Genomic DNA, 14,342 nt, shown 5'->3' on the forward strand with positions numbered 1-14,342 from the left:
GAGTGGGTTGCCATTTTCTTCTCCAATGCATGAAAGTGAAAAGTGAAAGTGAACTTGCCCAGTTGTGTCCAACTCAGTGACCCCATGGACCGCAGCCTATCAGGCTCCTCCATCCATGGGATTTTCCAGGCAAGAGTACTGGAGTGGGGTGCCTTTGCCTTCTCCCTCCTGCTTTGCAGGTGCATTCTTTACCAGCTGAGCCATCAAGTAAGCCCAGTAGAAAAATATTGGCCTTAAGTGATACATTAGACTAATGGATTTAATAGATATATAGAGACTATTTCATCCCACAACAGCAGAATTCTTTTCAAGTGCACATGAAACTTTATCCAAGACAGATTACATTTAGACCACAAAACAAATAACAATAAATTAAGAATATTTAAATCATATTTAGCATCTTTTCTAACAACAACAGTGGGAATGAGATGAATTATTCAATTGTGTCAGAACAATTTTACATTTGGGAAAAAATTAGGTTAAATACACACACCAAAATAAATTATATTAATACACAGATGAAAATTTTAAAAGGTTTATTATGTTTATTATTAAGCAACCGGTGATATAACAATAATATTAGAATAGGGAAAGGTGTTACTGAAAAGTTAGAATGTACAAAAGAATATATTGTAAACTTATTTCCATTGATTGTCAAAAATAAGTATAGCACAGATGACAAATACATTTTTAATTCTTTTAAACACACCATTCTCACATCAGTGTGAAAACTGCCATAATACAACAACATTTTATTTCCTTAGGACAAATTACTAGGTATAGATTTCTAAATCAAACAAAATGACAAGTTGAAAATGTCAATATGTATTTCCAAAACTACCACCAGACATGTATGAATCTCTACTTTACAACCTTATAATTATGGAATATTAGTTCAAATATTATCTTTTTTGTTATTACACTTTAGTATAGCGTGAATATGGAGAAGGAAATGGCAACCCACTCCAGTACTCTTGCCTGGAGAATTCCATGGATGGAGGAGCCTCAGTTCAGTTCAGTCGCTCAGTCGTGTCCGACTCTCTGCGACCCCATGAATCACAGCACGCCAGGCCTCCCTGTCCATCACCAACTCCCGGAGTTCACTCAAACTCATGTCCATCGAGTTGGTGATGCCATCCAGCCATCTCATTCTCTGTCGTCCCTGTCTCCTCCCACCTCCAATCCCTCCTAGCATCAGACTCTTTTCCAGTGAGTCAACTCGTCGCATGAAGTGGCCAAAATATTGGAGTTTCAGCTTTAGCATCAGTCCTTCCAATGAACACCCAGGACCAATCTCCTTTAGAATGGACTGGTTGGATCTTGCAGTCCAAGGGACTCTCAAGAGTCTTCTCCAGCACCACAGTTCAAAAGCATCAATTCTTCAGCGATCAGCTTTCTTCACAGTCCAACTCTCACATCCACACATGACCACGGGAAAAACCATAGCCTTGACTATATGGACCTTGGTTGGCAAAGTAATGTCTCTGCTTTTTAATATGCTATCTAGGTTGGTCATAACTTTCCTTCCAAGGAGTAAGCATCTTTTAATTTCATGGCTGCAATCAGCATCTGCAGTGATTTTGGAGCCCCAAAAAATAAAGTCTGACACTGTTTCCACTGTTTCCCCATCTATTTCCCATGAAGTGATGGGACCAGATGCCATGATCTTCATTTTCTGAATGTTGAGCTTCAAACTAACCTTTTCACTCTCCTCTTTCACTTTCATCAAGAGGCTCTTTAGTTCCTCTTCACTTTCTGCCATAAGGGTGGTGTCATCTGCATATCTGAGGTGATTGATATTTCTCCCAGCAATCTGGATTCCAGCTTGTGCTTCTTCCAGCCCAGCGTTCCTCATGATGTATTCTGCATATAAGTTAAATAAGCAGGGTGACAATATACAACCTTGACGTACTCCTTTTCCTATTTGGAACCAATCTGTTGTTCCATGTACAGTTCTATCTGTTGCTTCCTGACCTGCATACAGGTTTCTCAAGAGGCAGGTCAGGTGGTCTGGTATTCCCATCTCTTTCAGAATGTTCCACAGTTTATTGTGATCCACACAGTCAAAGGCTTTGGCATAGTCAATGAAGCAGAAATAGATGCTTTTCTGGAACTCTCTTGCTTTCTCCATGATCCAGCAGATGTTGGCAATTTGATCTCTGGTTCCTCTGCCTTTTCTAAAACGTGCTTGAACATCTGGAAGTTCACGGTTCACATATTGCTGAAGCCTGGCTTGGAGAATTTTGAGCATGACTTTACTAGTGTGTGAGATGAGTGAAATTGTGCGGTAGTTTGAGCATTCTTTGGCATTCCCTTTCTTTGGGATTGGAATGAAGACTGACCTTTTCCAGTCCTGTGGCCACTGCTGAGTTTTCCAAATTTGCTGGCATATTGAGTGCAGCACCTTTACAGCATCATCTGGTAGGCTATAATTCATGGGGTCGCAAAGCGTCAGACACAACTGAGCGACTTCACTTTCTTTCTTTCTATAGTTCCTTTTGGAGAAGGAAATGGCAACCCACTCCAGTGTTCTTGCCTGGAGAATCCCACGGACAGAGGGGCCTGGTGGGCTGCAGTCTATGGGGTTGCAAACAGTTGGACACGACTAAGCAACTAACACACACACACACACACACAGATAGGGTAAATATAGTATATAGTAAATGAAATTCACTACTAATCTCTACTTATTACTAATGAGAATATAAACAGAGTTTTTTTTGCTATTTTTATTCTTTGATGAATTTTGTTTACACTTTTTACTGAAGTATTTTTGAATCTCATTAGTTTGGAAGTTATATTGGTGGTGCTGGGATCATTAGGTTATCCTCTACTTACGCTTAATCCACTGTGTTTTTCTTTAAAAGCAAATATCTTTAACTTCATTTTATCATTTATTAATCATTTTAAAACACAATGGTACATGTATACAATGGGAATATAAATTGGTACAGTCACTATGGAGACCAGTATGGAGTTTCTTAAAAAACTAAAAATAAAACTACCATATGACCCAGCAATCCCTCTCGTGGGCATATACTTGGAGAAAACCATAATTCAAAAAGATACATGCACTCCAATATTTATTGCAGCACTATTTCTAATAGCCAGAACATGGAAGCAACCTAAATGTCCGTCAACAGAGGAACGGATAAAGAAAGATATGGTACATATATACAATGGAATATTGCTGCTACTGCTGCTAAGTCACTTCAGTCATGGCCGACTCTGTGCAACCCCATAGACGGCAGCCAAACAGGCTCCCCCGTCCCTGGGATTCTCCAGGCAGGAACACTGGAGTGGGTTGCCATTTCTTACTCAGCCATAAAAAATACCATCTGCAGCAACATGGATGGACCTAGAGATTGTCATACTGAGTGAAGTTATATCAGAAAGAGAAAGACAAATATACGATATTGCTTACATGTGGATTCTAAAAAACAGAGTGCAAAATGAACTTATCTACAAAACAAAAATAAAGTTACAGATGTAGAGAACAAACTTATAGATACCAAGGAGGGAATGGATGGGTGGCATGAATTGGGAGACTGGAATTGACATATATACACTACTGTGTATAAAGAGATAACTAATGAGAACCTAATGTACAGCACAGGGAACTCTACTCAGTGCTCTGGGTGAGCTAAACGGGAAGAAATCTAAAAACAAGGCAATGTATTTATACGTATAACTGATTCACATTGCTGTACAGCAGAAACTAACACAACATCGTAAAGCAACTATATTCCAAGAAAAATTAATTAAAACCCCCCCGAATCCACACGGTATATTTTCTGTTTTTTAATAGCTCATTACTTTTCCCTTTTTTAAACTGATCATAATAATTTTAAAATTTACGCTAGTAAGTATCTAATGAAACTTTGATATCAAACATTAGATAAACAATGAAATAATCTATAATAGTGAAACAAAATAAACGTTTCATACTGAACTTACATTAGTGGAATCTGAGATTTTTGATTCACTGTTTCTGTTTGAGTATTTTGTAGTGTTTAAATATACGTAATTCCGAATTGTTGCTGATAATAATCCATCAGCCCATTCCATAGTATTAGGATCCAGATGTCCATATAGTTCACTGAGAGTGATACACTTTGGATTTAAAATACAAATATCTATTTTTCCTCTTCTTCCTGAAATCTGAGAAAAATCCAGTGTGATTTTTAAAGACACTGACTATAGAACAATTGTCTAATTTTTTTGCATCATTCCTACTAGAGGTTTCAGGAGAGATCTTTCACTTGAAAGAAGGATTCTTTATAAAGGTAGCACTTTGCAAGAAATAGTAAAAATTGACTTATTAAAATTAGCCATTATATCCAAATAATAATTTTTTAAAATTACGAATACTACAAATGAGGCTTTCTTGGTAGCTCAGCTGGTGAAGAATCCACCTGCAATGCAGGAGACCCTGGTTTGATTTCTTGGTAAGGAAGTTCTGCTAGAGAAGGGATAGGTTATCCACTCCAGTATTCTTGGGCTTTCCTGGTGGCTCAGATGGTAATGAATCTGCCTGCAGTGCGGGAGACCTGGTTTTGATCCCTGGGTCGGGAAGATCCCCTGGAGAAGGGATCGGCTACCCACTCCAGTATTCTGGCCTGGAGAATTCCATGGACAGAGAAGCCTGGCAGACTACAGTCCATGGGGCCGCAGAAAGTTGGACACGACTGAGCAACTTTCACAGATACACAAATGAATCCCTAGGAAAAGAATGGGGAAAAAAAAAACCTATCATGCTTCTACATGGACTTTGTAGATGTAATGAAGGGACATATCTGGAGATGGGAAAATTATCTTGATTATCCAAATCCCATGGACAGAGGAGCCTGGTGGGCTGCAGTCCATGGGGTCGCTACTAGTTGGACAAGACTGAGCGACTTCACTTTCACTTTTCACTTTCACACATTGGAGAAGGAAATGGCAACCCACTCCAGTGTTCTTGCCTGGAGAGTCCCAGGGATGGTGGAGCCTGGTGGGCTGCCGTCTATGGGGTCGCACAGAGTCGGACACGACTGAAGTGACTTAGCAGCAAGTGAGTTCAATCTAATTGCATGAGTTAAAATTGGAAGAGAAAGCAAGGGAGCAAATCAGAAACAGGGCAGTACAGAAGGATCTAGAGGTACAGACAGTGTGCAAAGATCTGAGAGAGGCCTCTAGAAGGTAAGGGCAGCTTCCTGCTGACAGACAGCAAGGAAATGGGAGCTACTTATTTATGCCAACACCTGAATGCACAAGGGAACGAGTTCTTCCCTAGAGCCTCCAGAAAGGAACTCAGCCTGCTGACATCTGGATCATGGCCCAGTGAGACCCACACTGGACTTCTGACCCCCAGAACCGGAAAATAATAAATGAGTGTAGTTTTAATCCCTGTCATTGTGGTTATTAGTTATAGCAGCAATAAAAAATGAACATTTTCTATTTCATATATACATATATATATACAATGAAATATAACTATATATTCAGTATATATAATATATATACTACTATATATTATATAGATATACTCAGCCATAAAAAGAATAAAATAACATCATTTGCAGCAACAGAGATGGACCTAGAGATTGTCATATTAAGTTAAGGAAGTCAGAGAAAGACAAATGATATGATATGATATTGTTTATATATGGAAGCTTAAAACATGATACAAATGAACTTATTTACAAAACAGAAATAGATTCATAGATATAGAAAAAAACTTATGGTTCCCAACTAGGAAAGGGGGGCAGGGATAAGGACTTTGGGATTAAAATATACACACTGCTATATATAAAGGACTTCCTGGTGGCTCAGGCAGTAAAGAATCTGCCTGTGATGCAGGAGACCTGGGTTCAATCCCCAGGTTGGGAAGATTCCCTAGAGAAGGGAATGGCAACCGACTCCAGTATTCTTGCCTGGAAAATCCCATAAACAGAGAAGCATGGTGGGCTATAGTCCATGGGGTAGCAAGGAGTTGGACATTACTAAGTGACTAACACTTTCACTGTATATACAATAACCAACAAGGACTTACTATATAGCACAGGGAAATAAGTATCTTGTAACAACCTATAGTGGAAGAGAATGTAAAAAAAGAATATATACACACACACATACTCACACACACACATATATAACTGAATCAATGCTGTCCACCTGTAACTAACAGAACTGTAAATCAATTATATTTCAATTAAAAAAAAACTTTCCATTAAAAAAAATCCCATTATGCCTCATCCAGGAACACAAACAATATTTGAGCTAGGATGTGTTTTGTCTGGAGTCAGAGTTGGATATAGAAGTCAGGAAGAGTAGATATAGTTTTAAGCTTCAGGTCATAATTGGTACTCAGACTTTATTTACAGCATTCTAATTTCCCTGATGCTGGGAAAGATTGAAGGCAAAAGGAGAAGGAGAAGGCAGACGATGAGATAGTTACATAGCAGCACTGAATCAATGGACATGAATCTGAGCAAACTCCAGGAGATAGTGAAGGACAGAGAAGCCTGGTGTGCTGCAGTTCATGGGGTTGGTTGCAAAAAGGTGGACACGACTTAGCGACTGAACACACACATACACAATCTGTCTGGTGGCTACTGGAATAACAGATGTCTGTGTCACTATTATGCATTTCAAGCAGGAAGAGTGGCAGGCACTTCTTGCTAAAGTTGCAAGAAGGCTACAGACCCACAGAAGCCTAAAATAAGAAATTTCAGATCAAGACATACAACAGACCATCTAAGGCTCTAGGGAGAAGCTAAGGTAAGAATATTTGAGATTAAAACATTCAAAAGCAGCTGCATATACAAGGGAATTGTGAAAGTCAGATGCAGACCCAGTAGAGATGCAGCCCCAGGGGGGAGAAAAACAGTGAAAAGACTTATACTTTCATCTCAGGCTGATCCTTAGGCTCAGATCAGTGAAGAACTATCCCAGCAGACAGCAAGTCTGTAAAGCCTGAGAAATGTGGCTCTTTATACGAACGCTCAGTTTTCAACAATAAAAAAAAAAAAAAAATCACAAGGAATACAAAGAAACAGGAAAACCTGTCCATCCAAAGTAATAAACAGAAAACATCCCTGAGGAAGCTTAGATATTGAACATGATAAAAAATGGATTTAAACAGTAGGAAACATACTCAAAGAGATGAAGAAAATCATAGCCAAAAAACTAAAGGAAATGAGTAAAATGATATGAGAAAAAGTAGGGAATATAAGTAAACAGAAATTATAAAAAGAAACCAGATAGAAATTACAGAGCTGAAAATAAAATGAGGTATGTATGAAGTCAGTCGTGTCCTACTCTTTGCGACCCCATGGACAGTAGCCCGCCAGGCTCCTTTGTCCATGGAGATTCTCCAGGCAAGAGTACTGGAGTGGGTTGCCATTTCCTCCTCCAGGGGATCTTCCCCACTCAGGGATTAAACCTGTGTCTCCTGCAGTGGCAGGCAGATTCTTTACCACTGAGCCACCCTACAGCAGAGGTAATCAGTTGATTTGAGCAGCCATGAAAAAGAATCAGCAAATTTGAGGATAGGACTATTGAAATTACCTGGTGTGAGGTCATAAACAACTCTCAATGCATTTTAGAATATTTAAATCAATATTCTAAATATTCTTCTCCAACTGCAAATGAATAAAAACAGAAATCAATAACAAAAGTTGGAAAGTTTTCCAATACATAGAAATTTAAAAATATACTCCTAAACAACCAATGAGTCAAAGAAGAAATAGGGAATTGAGATGAATGAAAATGAAAACACAACATACCAACACATATGGAATACAGTGAAATTAATGCAAAGAAGAAAAAGTACAGCTATAAACACCCACATTAAAGAGAAAAAAGACCTCAAATCAACAGTCTAATTTAAACTGTAAGGAAGTAGGAAAAGAAAAGCACGGAGAGAGTTCCAGAAAAACATCTATTTCTGCTTCATTGACTATGCCAAAGCCTTTGACTGTGTGGATCACCATAAACTGTGGAAAATTCTGAAAGAGATGGGAATACCAGACCACCTGACCTGCCTCTTGAGAAACCTGTATGCAGGTCAGGAAGCAACAGTTAGAACTGGACATGGAACAACAGACTGGTTCCAAATAGGAAAAGGAGTACGTCAAGGTTGTATATTGTCACCCTGCTTATTTAACTTATATGCAGAATACATCATGAGGAACGCTGGGCTGGAAGAAGCACGAGCTGGAATCAAGATTGCCGGGAGAAATATCAATCACCTCAGATATGCAGATGACACCACCCTTATGGCAGAAAGTGAAGAGGAACTCAAAAGCCTCTTGATGAAAGTGAAAGAGGAGAGTGAAAAGGTTGGTTTGAAGCTCAACATTCAGAAAATGAAGATCATGGCATCTGGTCCATCACTTCATGGGAAATAGATGGGGAAACAGTGGAAACAGTGTCAGACTTTATTTTTGGGGGCTCCAAAATCATTGCGGATGCTGATTGCAGCCATGAAATTAAAAGACGCTTACTCCTTGGAAGGAAAGTTATGACCAACCTAGATAGCATATTAAAAGGCAGAGACATTACTTTGCCAACCAAGGTCCGTCTAGTCAAAGCTACAGTTTTTCCAGTGGTCATGTATGGATGTGAGAGTTGGATTGTGAAGAAAGCTGATCGCCGAAGAATTAATGCTTTTGAACTGTGGTGTTGGAGAAGACTCTTGAGAGTCCCTTGGACTGCAAGGAGATCCAACCAGTCCATTCTAAAGGAGATCAATCCTGGGTGTTCATTGGAAAGACTGATGCTGAAGCTGAAACTCCAATACTTTGGCCACCTCATGAGACGAGTTGACTCACTGGAAAAGACTCTGATGCTGGGAGAGATTGGGGGCAGGAGGAGAAGGGGACGACAGAGAATGAGATGGCTGGATGGCATCACCGACTCGATGGACATGAGTTTGAGTGAACTCCGGGAGTTGGTGATGGACAGGGAGGCCTGGCATGTGTGATTCATGGGGTCGCAGAGAGTCGGACACGACTGAGCGACTGAACTGAACTGAACTGAAGAAGAAGGAAATAATGATCAGAGAATTGATAATCAGAGAATAGAAAAACAATAGAGAACCAATATGACCAAAAGCTGGTTGCTTGAAAAGATCAACGCAATGGACAAACTTTTAACTAGACTGCAAATAGAAAACAAATAACAGAAATAAAAGCATGGACATTACTAATCGTTGCAGATTTAAAGGATTATAAGAAAACATTATGAACAATTGTGTGCCAACATATTATATAATCTAGATGAAACAGGCAAATTCCTAGAAACACAGAAGACAACTAAACCTGACTCAAGAAGAAATAGAAAATCTCAACAGATCTATAACCAGAAAAGAGATTGAATCAGTAATCAAGTGAAGTTGCTCAATCGTGTCCAACTCTTTGCGACCCCATGGACTGTAGCCTACCAGGCTCCTCCATCCATGGGATTTTCCAGGCAAGAGTACTGAATGGGTTGCCATTTCCTTCTCCAGAGGATCTTCCTGCCCCAAGGATCGAACCCGGGTCTCCCGCATTGTGGGCAGATGCTTTACCATCAGCCACCAGGGAAGTCCATCAGTAATCAAAAACCTCCTAAAAAGTAAAGTCCAAACCTTGATGTTAGATGAGCTTGACAAAATATTTAAAGAAGCATTAACATCAAAGCCAAAAATAAAAAGGAGGGACCAGGTTCTAACACATTCTTTGAGGCCAGCTACATATGCTGATTCCAAACCCAGACAAAGATACAAGAAAAGAAAACTACAGACTATGAAGCACTGGCAAACTGAACTCACACAAATATCCATCAAGGGGTGAACAGATAAACAAACTGTAATGAATGGATAAACAAATATTCCATATAATGGAATATTACTCAGCCATAAAGTAGAATGAAGTACTGATACATGCTACATCTTGGATGAACCTCAAAATCATATGTGAAAGCACACAGACATAAGAGGTCTCATATCACATGATTCCTTTTATATGAAATAATCTGAATAACCAGATGAAGCAGGGCAAAGGCTAATAGAGTTTTGCCAAGGGAATGCACTGGTCATAGCAAACACCCTCTTCCACCAACACAAGAGAAGACTCTACACATGGACATCACCAGATGGTCAACATCAAAATCAGATTGATTATATTCTTTGCGGCCAAAGATGGAGAAGCTCTATACAGTCAGCAAAAACAAGACCAGGAGCTGACTGTGGCTCAGATCATGAACTCCTTATTGCCAAATTCAGACTTAAGTTGAAGAAAGTGAGGAAAACCACTGGACTATTCAGGTATGACCTAAATCAAATCCCTTATGATTACACAGTGGAAGTGAGAAATAGATTTAAGGGACTAGATCTGATAGACAGACTGCCTGATGAACTATGGACCGAGGTTCATGACATTGTGCAGGAGACAGGGATCAAGACCGTCCCCAAGAAAAAGAAATGCAAAAAAGAAAAATGGATGTCTGAGGAGGCCTTACAAATAGCTGTGAAAAGAAGAGAAGCAAAAAGCAAAGGAGAAAAGGAAAGATATACCCATTTGAATGCAGAGTTCCAAAGAATAGCAAGGAGAGGTAAGAAAGCCTTCCTCAACAATCAATGCAAAGAAATAGAGGAAAACAACAGAATAGGAAAGACAAGAGATCTCTTCAAGAAAATTAGAGATACCAAGGGAACATTTCATGCAAAGATGGGCTCAATAAAGTACAGAAATGGACTGACCTAACAGAAGCAGAAGATATTAAGAAGAGGTGGCAAGAATACACAGAAGAACTGTACAAAAAGATCTTCATGACCCAGATAATCACGATGGTGTGATCACTCGAGCCAGACATCCTGGAATGTGAAGTCAAGTGGGCCTTAGGAAGCATCACTACGAACAAAGCTAGTGGAGGTGATGGAATTCCAGTTGAGCTATTTCAAATCCTAAAAGATGATGCAGTGAAAGTGCTGTACTCAATATGCCAGCAAATTTGGAAAACTCAGCAGGGGCCACAGAACTGGAAAAGGTCAATTTGCATTCCAATCCCAAAGAGAGGCAATGCCAAAAAACGCTCAGACTACTGCACAATGCACTCATCTCACACGGTAGCAAAGTCATGCTCAAAATTCTCCAAGCCAGGCTTCAGCAATACGTGAACCGTGAACTTCCAGATGTTCAAGTTGGTTTTAGAAAAGGCAGAGGAACCAGAGATCAAATTGCCAACATCTGCTGGATCATCAAAAAAGCAAGACAGTCCCAGAAAAACATCTATTTCTGCTTTATTGATTATACCAAAGCCTTTGACTGTGTGGATCACAATAAACTGTGGAAAATTCTGAAAGAGATGGGAATACCAGAGCACCTGACCTGCCTCTTGAGAAATCTGTATGCAGGTCAGGAAGCAACAGTTAAAACTGGACATGGAACAACCGACTGGTTCCAAATTGGGAAAGGAGGACACCAAGGCAGTATATTGTCACCCTGCTTATTTAACTTATATGCAGAGTATGTCATGAGAAACACTGGGCTGGATGAAGCACAAGCTGGAATCAAGATTGCAGGGAGAAATATCAATAACTTCAGATATGCAGATGACACCAACCTTATGGCAGAAGATGAAGAAGAACTAAAGAGCCTCTTGATGAAAGTGAAATAGGAGAGTGAAAAAGTTGGCTTACAACTCAACATTCAGAAAACCAAGATCATGGCATCTGGTCCCATCATTTCATGGCAAACAGATGGGGAAACAGTGGAAGACTTTATATTTTGGAGCTCCAAAGTCACTGCAGATGGTGACTGCAGTCATGAAATTAAAAGATGCTTCCTCCTTGGAAGAAAAGCTATGACCAATCTAGACAGCATATTAAAAAACAGAGACATTATTTTGCCAACAAAGGTCTGTCTAGTAAAGGCTATGGTCTTTCCATTAGTCATGTATGGATGTGAGCGCAGAAGAATTGATGCTTTTGAACTATGATGTTGGAGAAGACCCTTGAGAGTCCCTTGGACAGCTAGGATATCCAACCAGTCCATCTTAAAGGAAATCAGTCCTGAATATTCATTGGAAGGACTGATGATGAAGCTGAAGCTCCAATATTTTGGCCACCTGATGCGAAGAACTGACTCATTTGAAAAAACCCTGATGCTGGGAAAGATTGAAGGCGGGCGGAGAACGGGATGACAGAGAATGAGATTGTTGGATGGCATCACCAACTCAATGGACATGAGTTTGAGTAAATTCCAGGAGTTGGTGATGGACAGGGAGGCCCGGTGTGCTTCAGTACATGGGGTCGCAAGGAGTCAGACATGACTGAGCTACTGAACTGAACTAAACTGAATCTGAATACACAAATCTATACAGACAGAAAGTCAACCAGTGGTTTCCAGAGAATGGAGAGAAAAGGTAATGGGGAGTGATTTCTTAATGGGTAATGGGTGTTCTTCTGGAAAATCTGAAACCAGAGTGAGGTGGTAATTGCACAATGTTCTGAATGCACTAAATGATATTGAAATTGTACATCTTAAAATGGTTAATTACATGATATATGAAATTCACTTGAATTTTACTTTGCAGTGCATGATGAATTTATACCCACCACAGAACACTCCAACTTGAGGTACAGACATTTTTTAAAGGATATGTTTGTGTGCTTAGTTTTCGGTTTTATCTGACTCTTTCAGACTCCATGGACTGTAGTCCACCAGGCTCCTCTATCCATGGAATTCTCCAGGCAAGAATACTGGAGTGGGTTGCCGTGCCTTTCTCCAGGGGATCTTCCTGACCCAGGGATCCAACCCAGGTCTCCGGCATTGCTGGCGATTCTTTACCATCTGAGCCACAACAATACAAACATACATAAGGGCATCTAGTACAAGCATTATAGAAGTTTCCTATGATGAAGAGGGAAAAGAAGTGAAGATAATGAAATAAAGTAAACTGAACTAAAATAAATAAAGAAAAGGTCCTGAACAGATCAATTAGGAAAAGTTTTGAATCTAGGAGGAGGATCAAAACAATTCTATTACCTAAGATCTTGCCATTAGTCTAAATATTTTTATTATATTTTAAAACCCTCATATATAAAATAGAGAAGGAAATGGCAACCTACTGCAGTATTCTTGCCTAGAGAATCCTGTGGACAGAGGAGCCTGGTGGGCTGCTGTCCATGGGGTCACACAGAGTCAGACATGACTGAACTGACTTAGCATGCATGCATGCACTGGAGAAGGAAATGGCAGCCCACACCAGTATTCTTGCCTGGAGGATCCCAGGGACAGAGGAGACTGGTGGGCTGCCGTCTATGGGGTGGCACAGAGTCGGACATTACTGAAGCGACTTTGCAGCAGCAGCAGCAGCATATATAAAATATTAAACATGAAAGAATCATTAAATAAACTAAATTATAGTATAGTCATACACAGTGCTTTCCTGGTGACTCAGATAGTAAAGAATACACTCGTAAAGCAGGAGAGACTCAGGTTTGGAAACCTATGACAAAACTAGTACATGTGTGCGTGCTAAGTCGCTTCAGTCATGTCCAACTCTTTGCGACCCTATGGACTGTAGCCCTTCAGACTCCTCTGTCCGTGGAATTCTCCAGACAAGAATATTTGAGTGGGTTGCCATGCCTTTCTCCAGAAGACTTTCCCAACCCAGGGATTGAACCCACATCTCTTAAATCTCCTTCATTGACAGGCAGGTTCTTTACCACTGGCACCAACTGGGAAGTCTGATGACAAACCTAGACAGCATATTAAAAACCAAAGACATTAGTTTGCCAACAAAGGTCCATACAGTCAAAGCTATTGTTTTTCCAGCAGTCATGTACGGATGTGAGAGTTGAACCATAAAGAAGGTTGAGCGCCGAAAAACTGATGCTTTCTAAATGTGGTGTTGCAGAAGACTCTTGTAAGTTCCTTAGATTGCAAGGAGATCAAACCAATCATTCCAAAAGGAAATTGATCATGAATATTCATTGCAAGGACTGATGCTGAAGCTGAAGCTCCAAAACTTTGGCCACCGAATGGGAACAGCCAACTCACTGGAAAAGACCCTGGTGATGGAAAAGACTGAAGGCAAAAGGAAAAGAGGGTGGCAGAGGATGAGATGGCTATATAGCATCACTGACTCAATGGACATGAGTTTGAGCAAACTCCAGAAGACAGTGAAGGACAGGAAAGCTTGCCATGCTGCAGTCCATGGGGTCACAAGAAGTCACACGACTTAGTGACTGAACAACAGAAAAACAACAGTCATAGGTAGGCTTCCCAGTGGCACTAGTGGTAAAGAACCAGCCTGCCAGTGCAGGAGATATGAGATGTGCATTTGAATCCTGGGTTAGGAAGATCCCCTGG

At 40.2% G+C, this 14,342-nt stretch overlaps 1 protein-coding gene across 2 annotated transcripts in view; it reads right to left on the bottom strand.

Annotated features, from left to right (window-relative positions):
- DNAH14 (dynein axonemal heavy chain 14) overlaps positions 1-14,342 on the bottom strand; it is a 398,894-nt gene that overhangs the window by 177,964 nt on the left and 206,588 nt on the right. Inside the window, exon 32 of one of the 2 annotated variants that reach the window (XM_088845532.1) lies at positions 3,958-4,161. The exons of the other annotated variant lie outside the window; for it this stretch is intronic. Within the exon in view, the coding sequence (XP_088701658.1) occupies positions 3,958-4,161 (204 nt within the window). The remainder of the gene's footprint in view (positions 1-3,957; positions 4,162-14,342) is intronic. 2 annotated transcript variants of the gene reach the window in all.

The sequence above is a fragment of the Moschus berezovskii genome, chromosome 17 (genome assembly GCF_049115385.1).
Source record: "Moschus berezovskii isolate FMDL1 chromosome 17, NW_MosBer_1.0, whole genome shotgun sequence".
Classification (NCBI taxonomy): domain Eukaryota; kingdom Metazoa; phylum Chordata; class Mammalia; order Artiodactyla; family Moschidae; genus Moschus; species Moschus berezovskii.